This window comes from Carassius gibelio, chromosome B22, assembly GCF_023724105.1.
Source record: "Carassius gibelio isolate Cgi1373 ecotype wild population from Czech Republic chromosome B22, carGib1.2-hapl.c, whole genome shotgun sequence".
Classification (NCBI taxonomy): Eukaryota; Metazoa; Chordata; class Actinopteri; order Cypriniformes; family Cyprinidae; genus Carassius; species Carassius gibelio.
In genome coordinates, this window is record NC_068417.1 from 32,435,345 (window position 1) to 32,447,513 (window position 12,169).

At 36.8% G+C, this 12,169-nt stretch overlaps 3 protein-coding genes across 5 annotated transcripts in view; 1 reads left to right on the top strand and 2 right to left on the bottom strand.

Moving 5' to 3' along the window:
- The window catches only part of LOC127988268 (V-set domain-containing T-cell activation inhibitor 1), a 172,257-nt gene that overhangs the window by 133,424 nt on the left and 26,664 nt on the right, over positions 1–12,169 (bottom strand). The window lies entirely within an intron of this gene.
- Positions 1–12,169, bottom strand: part of LOC127988265 (V-set domain-containing T-cell activation inhibitor 1) — a 138,695-nt gene that overhangs the window by 39,666 nt on the left and 86,860 nt on the right. The gene's annotated exons all lie outside the window — the stretch shown is intronic.
- LOC127988262 (uncharacterized) overlaps positions 1,461–12,169 on the top strand; it is a 93,215-nt gene continuing 82,506 nt past the window's right edge. The window contains exons 1-2 of one of the 3 annotated variants that reach the window (XM_052590913.1): positions 1,502–1,723; positions 1,890–1,984. In XM_052590913.1, the coding sequence (XP_052446873.1) occupies positions 1,696–1,723; positions 1,890–1,984 (123 nt within the window). In that variant the 5' untranslated portion in view covers positions 1,502–1,695. Of the gene's footprint in view, positions 1,724–1,889; positions 1,985–12,169 lie in introns of all 3 variants that reach the window. The other 2 variants (XR_008161591.1, XM_052590912.1) reach the window with 2 other exon arrangements.

A 12,169-nucleotide genomic window follows, 5' to 3' on the forward strand; every position in this document is an offset into this window, starting at 1 on the left:
TGACATTAATGCACAACAGTAAAACTGATATCTTTCTTTTAATGCTATTTACAGCAAATTATGATAAATACTTATTACATGTATGTGCAAGATTTAATTCATAAATTAATTGGAAATGTTTAATAGATTAGACGTTACCTGTCTAGTGATATGTTTATGTGGAAATATATTATTGGTTTGTGTTTTAAAATCTATTACATGTAATCTTATAATGAATTATCAGTGCACCGTAAAAAGAAAATTGTGATTGAGGCAACCCTTCACCACTGACTACTGAGCAACGGACCTGAGTGAAACACACCCAGTGTTTACGTCCACACCTGATCACACTCACCTGTTTGTGACTTATAGTTAGTAAAACTGAAGACCTTGATTAATGTATTCAGGTGCACTGCACTAGGTTGGTGCAAAACTCTGCATGTAAGTGGACCTTGAGAGACAATGATGAGATCTCCTGCAATATGTTCTGAACATGCATTATAAAGAGGGAATGACTTACAACACTGGTGTCAGTCCTGGGCTGGAGGACCAACGTTCTGCAGAGTATACTTGATGTGTCTCTTTATGCTCTCCTCCTGCCTGCTTTGGTGTGGCTGGTAAAGGACAGATCGTTAACGGCTGGTCTTTGTGCTGATACAGAAGCCTACATCGGGCAGTACACCCAAGCCCACCTATCATTAATAGACCTCAAATATAGCTTTTCATCTAAAAGTATGTAATACATGGCTGCTCAATGTTAACCTACAGAAGTGTGCGCTACTGTGTGTGGACACTGAACAGCAGGACAGAAGGAAGCACGGTGCTCTCACTTGCTGTTAAAATACATCGTCATTTTTGGTCATACAGATAAAAGTAATAAATCTTTCTAATCCGCATACGTTTATTTGTGTGACTCAGAATAACAACGAAACGGTGCGATTCTGTAAGAAAACAAGATGCGGTTTCTGTCGTCTTGCTATGTGAACTTGAGAGAGAAACTCAGTGTATGAAAAGTAAATCTAGAGTGCCACTCTGAGTGTCTACGCATGTGTGTTTGCATGGATGATTTACATTATGTGTGTGCAATGCACAATGTGCTTTGTTTAAGAGGGCTTTCAGTTCAATAAAATAACAAAACATTTTTTTTATCTAACTAAAGTTGGCATGCTGTGATCTGTTCTGTATTTTTTTTTCCACTGTGACGGACAGATTCAGGCCAAAACAAAAATAATAAAAAAATAATAAAAAAATAATGTCACCCTCTAATTCACACAGGGGGGCAGGGTTTCATTGAGCACCCCTGGGCGCCGCCATTGCCTAGCGGACCCCCACCAGCTGTTAGCATTCCATTGACTCCCATTCATTTTAGCGTCACTTTGTCAGCGAATAACTTTACATCTGAGGCGTTTAAAGACTCTATTTGTCCATTAATTATTTCTAAAGAAACACGAAAATGTATAAAAGGCTCCGTTACCTTGTATCTTACGTTATGGTCGAGTAGTAGGCTAACGATTGTGTCATAACCAGCTGTAGACCACAGTAGAGAAATTACCGTATGGACAGGAGGAGAAGCTCGCAGGTAATCTTTTTACAGTCGTGTCCGAATGTCGTGTGCAGTGGTCTTGATTTGACTTCCTCTGCTTGGTGTGGCTAAGAGTCCTCCTAAAAGAGACCCAAGGTCTGGTTTCATCTAAAAAGCAGCGTGAACCAACCATCATGTTGAAGATCTTAAAGCTCCACCTCTGTGAGTTTACTCATGAAAATATTTTCATACATGTGTTATAATAAATAAATAAATATATGAATAAATATATATATATATATATATATATATATATATATATATATATATATTGTCCTTGTTTGAATGAAAATTCTAAGCAAAATACTCCTAATTATTTTTCTCGTAGATCTGCTAATGTGGTGTCAAGCTGCAGAGGCTTTAACAGATCAGCTAACAGATTTGGGTCAAAATGTGACTATAAACTGTGATATTGATGCAAAGGTTACCACGTGGATTTTGCTGAATTTACCAAATTGTCCGGTTGTGATATTGGACTCACTCTTAAACCCACCATCAGTATTTTACTACAAAAATAACTTCAGGCTCAAATATTCAGTGCAACCCAAACATCGTCTTTTCATAAATAACATCACTGTTCATGATTTAGGAGTTTATTATTGCATGAACACAGGAACAGGTGTAAAACTCAGCAACGGCACCAGACTACAGACTATCAGCATACACACTGGTGAGTGATACTACTTCACTTATGTGTGTATACTAATGTATACACTGCTTTTATACAGTATGTGTGTATATATATATATATATACACACACACATACACACACACACAGACAGACACAGAGATATATATCTGAGCACTTTTTTTTACAGACCCAACTACAACTGCAGTTACCGAGTTACCACAGTGTCAGAATTGCACTGAAGTGTTGCTAAATGAGCAGACAACATGGATGAATCTTCTTGCTCTAATATTTTGCATGATCAGTGTTTTACTGGTCACTGGGATGATAGGTGAGTTGCTTTCTGAACTTATTAAATGTTTAGTAGCATAACAACTCCTGTAAAAATATGAAGCTATTTTTCGGAAGGTCAATTAAGTTCTTATTTTATTATTGTTTAAGCAATCCTGTTAAAATGTTCATCTGATGGAAGTTACCAAAATCCAAAACGACATAAGGACCAACAGTAGTATCAAGTTACAGATCTTGGGGTGACCAGAGTCCCAACTCTCTTAAAATTGTAAATAGCTTGACCCAATCTTTTCCCTTTAACTTTTAATATCCTTGTTGTCCCATGTTTTGTATTGGGGGAAAAAGCTGATCCTCTGCCATAAATTAATGGGCATTAAGTGCCATAAAGTGTGCGCATAGAAAGTACAGGCTACCGGTTTTTAGGATAGCTCACTATGTTGAGTATTTCTTTTAATAATGAGCTTAAATGATAAAATGTTTTTTGATAGTTTTAAGAAATGAGGTACATGATGTATAGCAATGCATTTCAAACAGTCATGTCTATTTAAATATGTTTTAGTTAATTAGTCAAAGGAAGTCTCTGAGCAGCTTTTGAGGATCCTCAAATTTGGTTGTCATGAAACTTGCATCTGTAACTTGGATTTGTCATCACAATAAAATGACTTGCAAAAATGGAGTTGCATTTTATTTTCTGTTTCACATGTAACTTTTGTTCAATTAATTGTTGAAATAACTAATTGTATGTCTGCACTATCACTATACCTGTTTCAAATTTATTTTTGTGTGTAAACATACATGGTACTAAAGCTCCTTCCTACTAAATTTGCAGTTGAAATTTCAAGCACAACTCTTTTCATTTCTTGTGGTTTAAGAACAACATAGTAATTCAGAGACTATATTGGATAGTTTAATTTTTTTTTTACACCACACGAATATGTATTCGTCTAGTTAAAGTGTTTTTTTTAAGAGCGCGTACACTCTGCTTTTTACCACTGTTGGGAACGTTACTTTAAAAAGTAATTAGTTATAGTTACTCACTACTTGTTCCAAAAAGTAACTGAGTTAGTAACTGAATTACTCTATAATAAAAGTAACTCGTTACCAGGGAAAGTAACTATTTGCGTTACTGTAAAAAAAAAAAAAAAGTTGCTATATGTAAGAGAATTTGTACTTTTTCACAAGTCAGTTGAAATGAGTAGAACAGACAGGTGTTCGTACATAACTTTCGAAATTTATTGCACGTTGTAACGATATGACTCCCTAATCATCGGGAAGAAGGAGGCGGGAACCGGCGCAGAATCAAAACAGAATTTTAATATTCAAAATAAATACAAAACGGCGCACCAGCCCCTCACGGACGACTGGTGCGCATAAATGAAAACCAAAACATAAACTAATGTCCCAGGCCTGGTCCTCTCTCGTCCTTCACGGTCGTCACTCCAGTTTTATATCCTTCCATCTCCTACGTGGGACTCGATACGGGCGGTGGGGCGCAGGTGTAGCTCATCTCCAATCACTACACCTGGCCTCACTCCTCGTTCCCACGCCTCTCGGCCCCGCCCCACTCGCCACACACGTCAACATACAGCAAGAGTTTTATCCTGCACTTCATGTATTATCTTTGTAAGAAAAGTTTTTTTGGCCACTAGCTTTGTAGATGTGTGTCACACATTACATGTACACATTACATGCACGTTCTTGCCTTTGATAGGGTGACCACCCGTCCCGCGTAGCGCGTGCGTGCACAGCGTTTTAAGCCCAATTCATGCGTCCCACAAATTGAGACTGTGTCACGCGTAATCAATGCTTGCTCAAAAAAAGTTGGTCGCTCATCTATATCTGGATTCACCAACCCGTCGATTGCGGTCGACAAGTCGATCTTGGAAGCATTTTAAGTTGATAGCGAAGATTTTTCAAAATCTGAGAAAAAAACGTGCGAGCCTCCGCTGACTGTGCGCGCACCTCCCGAAACAGATGAGACATTTACTTGATGCAACTATTTTAGACTGAAAACCAGACCATACAACTGATTTAGACGCGGGTGCCGGTGTGATGAAATGTACTAATATCCGTCTGCTCAGGCATGATTGTTTTAGGCCTGTAATTTATTGATTATTGAGGTAATAGGGATGGCACGGTTCTCTGAAAAAAAAAAAAACGTTTCTGTTGATGCATGCGCATTCTGGGTTCCCAGACATTACAAAAACATGAGAGAAAAAAAAAACCCTGGATAAATCATTCACTCTTGTTCAACGCGAATATATGAGCAGTAATTTATTCTTAAAGTGAATTATTGTTAATTTTGTCTTTAAAAATGATGAAGTGTGTGAAATAAATTCTTCAAATCAAATAAAAAAATTGTAATGAAAAATAAATAAAATTAAATAGCTAAAGTAAATCGTAAGTGGAAGTGCATTTGTCGATTCTGTCATAAGCATACAGTACATCAGCAATACGTTTAGGGGAATAGGGCATTATTAATATACCATGTAAGGTGGTATGTGCTACAAATGGGTAAACCACTATCAGTGAGTCTATCCAAGGCAGTGTCCCACATTGTCCCTCAGAAACATACCCCTTGTCCCCCTCTTGGGCTTATTAGCAGGTGGTCACCCTAGCCTTTGACCACAATGAATTTGAAGAAGTGCTTATATCTCCAACTTGAAAATGCCAACTTTTCATCGGATTGCTCCTGACTCGCCATTTCTGCTGCTGCTGCGAATCTCTGTGTAGCTGTTGCATGTGTGTGTGTGTGTGTGTGTGTGTGTGTGTGTGTGTGTGTGTGTGTGTGTTTTTGGCGCCGCTGGCGCTGCCGCGTGTGCCGGCATGTGTGTAAAAACACTGGCTCTGATTGGCTACCATGAAACACATGACTCTGCCTTAGCCAATCATAATCGCTTATCTCGTTATTTACCCACCTGCTCACTCGCTGTGTGTCAGCCAGGGGTGCGTCCGGATTGCGTAGTTTATTAAATCAATGCATAGTAACGCACCGCATTTAACGTTCAGTAACGTAAACGGCGTTGTAACGACGGGAAAAGTAATTAGTTAGATTTCCGCGTTACTGAAAAAATACAATTTTAAACGCCGTTATTCCACACACTGCTTATTACACACACAAATTTGCCAAATATAAAAAATAAAAACATTGCAATTTAAAAGATTATTATTGTGTAGACTAAATAATGTATAGTAATTTTATGCATCAGAATTAGGCAATCATCTCTGGAGATGCGTTCTGTCTTAGCGCTTGCAAATTCCACCGGGTAAAAAAAAAACAAATCTGCCATGGCATGAGGGCAACTGGCTCTTAAAAGGAATGGAAGAGGAGCCTCTGATTGGTTTATTGCACATTATACCCAAAACACACCCATTACTCATTAAGAGAATAGGGACAACCCATTTCGACCATACGCCAGGTGCACCAACCGTGTTTCCCATCATTTAAATAGCAAAAGTTGATTTGGATAATTTAGACAGTTTGGACAATTCAATTTAGTGGAAAAAATCTATGCCTATATAGTCAGAGCTTTTAGAACAGGGGTGTCAAACTTGATTCCTGGAGGACCAGAGCCCTGCAGAGTTTAAGTTCAACCCTAATAAAACACACCTGATTCGAATAATCAAGTCATTCAGGCTCTTTTGAAAACTACATGGTATGTGTGTTGGAGCAGGGTTGGAACAAAACTCTGCAGGGCTTCGTCCCTCCAGGAATTGAGTTGGCACTCCTGGCTTAGAAGTTCCACTTAAAGCAACACTTCTGAGGCAGTGTAACGGTTTAATAATCTATGGCAAAATATAAAGAGCTTTGGTGATAATTAAAGTGGATATTTCATTACTGCAATATTAATTTCTCGCTAGAAATGACATCAAAAGTGGAAAACTTTGATTAAAAACAAACATTTACACAAACTGACTGCAACTTTCAGACACCATCTTTATTTTTTGGCTTAACTGTCACGGAATGGAACGCACAGGATGGTGGGATATCTAAGGCAGCGAAGGATACATCTATCCTGCCTTCAAAAATCAGCCAGATGAAGGCATCTCAGGAGACAGGAACTGAATCCAACATTGAATTCGGATGTGCCTTGATGACTTCCTACCTTGGAACGCGACCTTAGAAGGCAGCATTTTTTCAGGTTTGGATGCAGCCTATGTACATTTTGGTGCTCTACTGGCTAATAAACAGAACTGCAGTTATACTGCGGAAGAAGATTCAAGTTGATATCTATGGTAATTCACGCATATATGTGTTACTCAGAAAATAATAATTTATTCTAAATGTACTGGGATAAGACAATCTGGGATAAGACAAAAAAGCGGTTTGGTAGATGAATTTATGATGATCAGAGAAAAAGACACATAGTGTTGCTTTAGAGAAGAGCACAGAATACCGTATTTTTTGGACTATAAGTCGCACCTGAGTATAAGTTGCATCAGTCCAAAAGTACTGAAAAGACTGAAACATGGGTCTAATTTTACACAGAGGAACAGAATAAAAAACATGTGATGGCAAGAAAACAAACTGAGGAAACCAATGCAGAATTTGTAACTGCATGCTAGAAAACCACATGGTAGAAATAGTGAGAACCTTCAGGGGTTTTCACACACAACCATCTCAAAGAGTGCAGTGTACAGTGTTGTATGCTGCTTATTTACACAAGTGTATAAGACTATTATTAAGTATAGTCTTATGTGTTTTAGGTGTTGCTGTCAAGTCACAATAGGGCAGACAGAGTTATATTGTTGTTGTCATTTAGTTTCTCTGGCACTCCGCTTTCTAAAACATATGAAATATGAGATTAATATTTATACCAGGCAGGAGATTATCTATTGGTTGGTGAGCAACTTGACTTCCTCTTCATTTGGCTAAAATAAACTGAAATGGCCTGTGGTTAAGTTTAATCTTCAGAAAGGTGTGAAACAAACAAGACTGCAATCGTGCTAAAGTGCTCCACCAGTTCTTTTAACAAAATGAGGATTATGCAGCTCTGTGAGTTTTCAAATACGTTATTATGTTGTAAAATCAGAATGCTCTATAATTTTTTTAGATGCATGCATTTTTTCCTTCTCGTAGATCTGCTCATATGCTGTCAAGCTGCAAGTTCTTTTACACGTCAGCTAACAGATTTAGGACTCAATGTGACTATAAACTGTGAGCTTGACTGAAAAGAGGTGACATGGCTGTTGAATCAACCAGATCCTCCAGTTCTGATATCACACTCATTCTCAAAGTAGTAGTAACAGTAGTAACTTTTTTTAAGCACATATCAAATTGTTATTCTCTACAGATATAGTTGACTTCAGTACTCTCTGTCGCTGCAATTACAGTAACAACTGTCACTGCATTTCATTTATAGCTCTAATGCAGACAAAATGGCCAGATCTTACTTTAATATTGTGTCTAATGAGTGCTTTTATGCTCATTAATGTGATATGTGAGCTTTTTTTTCCTTAAAACTAAAAAAAATATATTTTGTTCCTTTTCAGTAAGTTAAATTGTTCTTAAATTAATTTTATTTGATCATACACAAGTATACACAAGTACAAGTATCATACATGATGAAAGTCGTGGCCTAGTGGTTAGAGAGTTTGACTCCTAACCCCCTAGGGTTGTGGTTGTGAGTCTCGGGCCGGCAATACCACGACCTTGATGCTGCAGCATAAATGGCTGTCCACTGCTCCGGGTGTGTGCATGCGTGTGTGTGTTTGTGTGTGTGTGTGTGCATGTGGTTAAATGTAGAGCGTGAATTCTGAGTATGGGTCACCATACTTGGCTGTCACGTCACTTTACCTGATAATGCAGACCCACAGCTTCTTATGAGTCTTGAACAATCTTTTAATGTTCATACTTTTCACCTGGTCAAGATTTCTAAAAATCCTTTCTTTGTATTGGTCTTAAGTTATATTCTAATTTTCTGAGATACTGAATTTGTGATTTTCCTTAGTTGTCAGTTATAATTATCAAAATTAAAATAAATAAATATTTGAAATAAATCAGTCTGTGTGTAATGATGAATGAATATAATATACAAGTTTCACTTCTTGAATGGAATTAATGAAATAAAATAATCTTCTAATTATATGACCAGCACCTGTATAAACATTAGGCCCACTTTTAAGATAAAGATTTGTATTTATTTAAATTTATGATTTTGTGACATTATTTTAGTAAATTTCCCATCTAATTTATCAACACGGTGGTTTACTTTTGATTTGTTTGATGTTCTATAATTTTCATTAGATTGAATAAACAAACGCATTCAAATAAATACAACATTTTTAAATTATTAATGTTTTCTTTAATATTAATTCAATTCAATATTCCATCCAATACAATTTACTGTCCCCAATGGGAAATTCGTCTTGGACCCTGGAACCTGCATACACATACACTGATCAGCATTACATCTCACAAAAGATTAAAATATTCCACACATAAACAAAAAAGAGAACCAACATTCCAAGCCACAACAAGCAATTCGGGCTCTGAGCTTCTCCACCCTTCCTCCAGACTCTAGGACCTTGGTTTCCAAATGAAATACAAAACTTGCTCTCATCTGAAAAGAGGACTTTGGATCAATGAGCAACAGTCCAGTTCTTCCAGGTAAGACACCTCTGATGTTGTCTGTGGTAAAGGAGAGGCTTAACAAGAGGAATATGACAACTGTAGCTAAATTCCTTGACACGTCTGTGTGTGTTGGCTCTTGATGCCTTGACCCCAGCCTCAGTCCATTCCTTGAGAAGTTCACTCAAATTCTTGAATTGGTTTTTGCTTGACAATACTCACAAGGCTTCTTCTTCCACACTTTTTCCTTCCACGCAACTTTCTGTTAACATGCTTGGATACAGCACTCTGTGAACAGCAGCTTCTTAGGTAATGAATGTTTGTGGCTTACCCTCCTTGTGAAGGGTGTCAATGATTGTCTTCTGGACAACTGTCAGAGCAGCAGTCTTTCCCATTATTGTGTAGCCTAGTGATTTAAACTGAGAGACTATTTTGAAGGCTCAGGAAACCTTTGCTGGTGTTTTGAGTTGATAAGCTGATTTGCATGTCACCATATTCTGATTTGTTGAGATTTGGAGTGAATAGGTGGGTTTTTGTTAAATGTGAGACAAAATCATCACAATTAAAATAACCAAAGACTTAAACTACTTCATTCTGTGTGCACTGAGTATATTTCAGTTTCACAACTTGAGTATAATTACTGAAATAAATGAACTTTTCCATGACATTCTATTTTATTGAGATGCACCTGTACATTCTGACATATTTTTGCCCTGTTCACTGATGGCATACGCATAATGCCACGTTTAGACTACAGGGCTCTAGACTCATTCTTCCCATTGGTTGCTCTTTTGTGACTTTTTTCAGTTGATTGCATGAGCACATCATTTGCATTTTATTTGCGAATTTGCGATCTTGGTGTCACATTTTTAAAAGTGAAAGTGACATGACATTCAGCCAAGTATGGTGACCCATACTCAGAATTTGTGCTCTGCATTTAACCCATCCGAAGTGCACACACACAGCAGTGAACACACACACACACACTGTGAACACACACCCGGAGCAGTGGGCAGACATTTATGCTGCGGTGCCCAGGGAGCAGTTTGGGGTTCGGTGCCTTGCTCAAAGGCACCTCAGTCGTGATATTACCGGCCCGAGACTCACACCCACAACCCTAGGGTTAGGAGTCAAACTCTCTAACCACTAGGCCACGACTTCTTATTTTACAAGAAAAGATAATTGTCTTTGTTTTGCTTATACACACTTTTCACTTTTTAACAATAAAACAAAAGACTGATTCATTGTTATACTTAATTAAAAAGCACAACAACAATAAAACAGTAGGCAATATGAACGTGACATGCAAAGTCTCAGGTTAAGCGTTTTACTGCCTATGAAGCATTTCAAAATGCTTAATACGGCTTAATGCATTAAGATAAAAAAAGCAAAGCATACATCTTATTAATAAAGTGTAGTCTACTATTTACACAAAAGCATAAGAGCCCAGAATATGAACGCAATGCGCAAGTTTCACGTGAAGGCGATTTCCTCCCATATAAACCTGTCTACCATAAACACACACACACACACACACACACACACACACACACACACAACAACAACAAACCGGGGAACATTCTAAAACACTTAATGTGGCTTACTGCAAATTCAGCAAACACATTATTATTAAACCATAAAATTATGTCTGGAGATCATTTGATTCTGAAGACTGATGCCAAAAATTCAGCTTTGATCACAGAAATAAATTGAATTTTATTTTTTATTTTTTTTAGAAATGTAATTAAAATATAATTTATTTACGTGATGGCAAAGTTGAATAAATGACTTTTGATTCATCAATAAATCCTAAAGAAAGTATTGCAGCCCCCCCATCCCCATTTTTTTTTTTTAATAAATAAAGAAAATAAGTTGCCCAACTGTTTCCTACACCAAACTTTGATCAAAGCAATACATAATATTTTGAAGTATATTAAAATAGAAAACCATTATTTTAAATTTGAATTGTTCAACATTACAGTTGATCAAATAAATGCTGGCTTGATAAGCAAGAGACATTTTTTTTTTAAATATTAAAAATAGTAATGTGTCCAAGCTTTTGACCAGCAGACAGAACGCTCTCAAGTGTGAGAGACATGTATTACATTATATTGATTAGTATGTTTATAATATTATTATTTTGTTTTAATCTTTGCCAAATGATGCTTTTATTTCTGCTAACAGTATGCTCCATGTTTGAGTAAATGAATTGAGAAATTGTCCAGCAACACTATATACCAATCTGTTTCAATTTCAGCTTCCTCCTGAGAGCTGGGACTGTTCTCCCTTCTTCAGTGGAGGTTGAGTTATTCAAGCTATTTGAATGCTACAATGTATAATTGATTATTGATCATATTTAGTGCCTGATAATGTTACAACTAGTGCCGTTCAAAACATACTGGTTGTTTGGGCTGATTGTGGCTTGCAGCTTTCTGGAGAAATGCTCCTTCAAATAACTTCTCATTCAGCATCCTGAACAAATAAACCTCTTATGACAGCCAGAGTCATATAGCAATGCTATAATAAATCTGTGTGTCATTTCAAGTTGGTGATTAAAGGAAGTGTATGTGACACTGATGTCATGTGCACTACTTCCCACAGTGGAGCATGTTAATAAATGGAGACTCCTATGTGTTAGGCTTGAACATTGTCCTCCTTGCTTTCTAATACTAAATTAAACAAATGCGTTCATAACATATCTGTGTTATATGCAATTAGTTGTGTATTTTTATGATATAAAAGAGGTGGCACCTTTCCCCTTGCTTTTCATTTCTGTTATATCAGTTATTAAACTTCACGCCTATGGGCAGTGAGCAGAATGAACATCATCTTTTTTACACACAAAGCAGGACAAATTACTTAATTACAGGAAATCAAAAATGCTTACCATGGATAAAATTTATGATGGAAAAGCATATACCGTGCATGCATTATTTTTAGCCCTACACTGTAAAAAGGATGCCAGTAAGTTACTGTAAAATTGTTTATTCATTACTGTAATTTCATTTAGAGCAATACGAATGCATACTGTATTCATATTATTCAATATTTTTCAATCACAGTACAAGTACTGTATTTTAATATACAGTAACAATAATGTATGTTGTATTATTTACA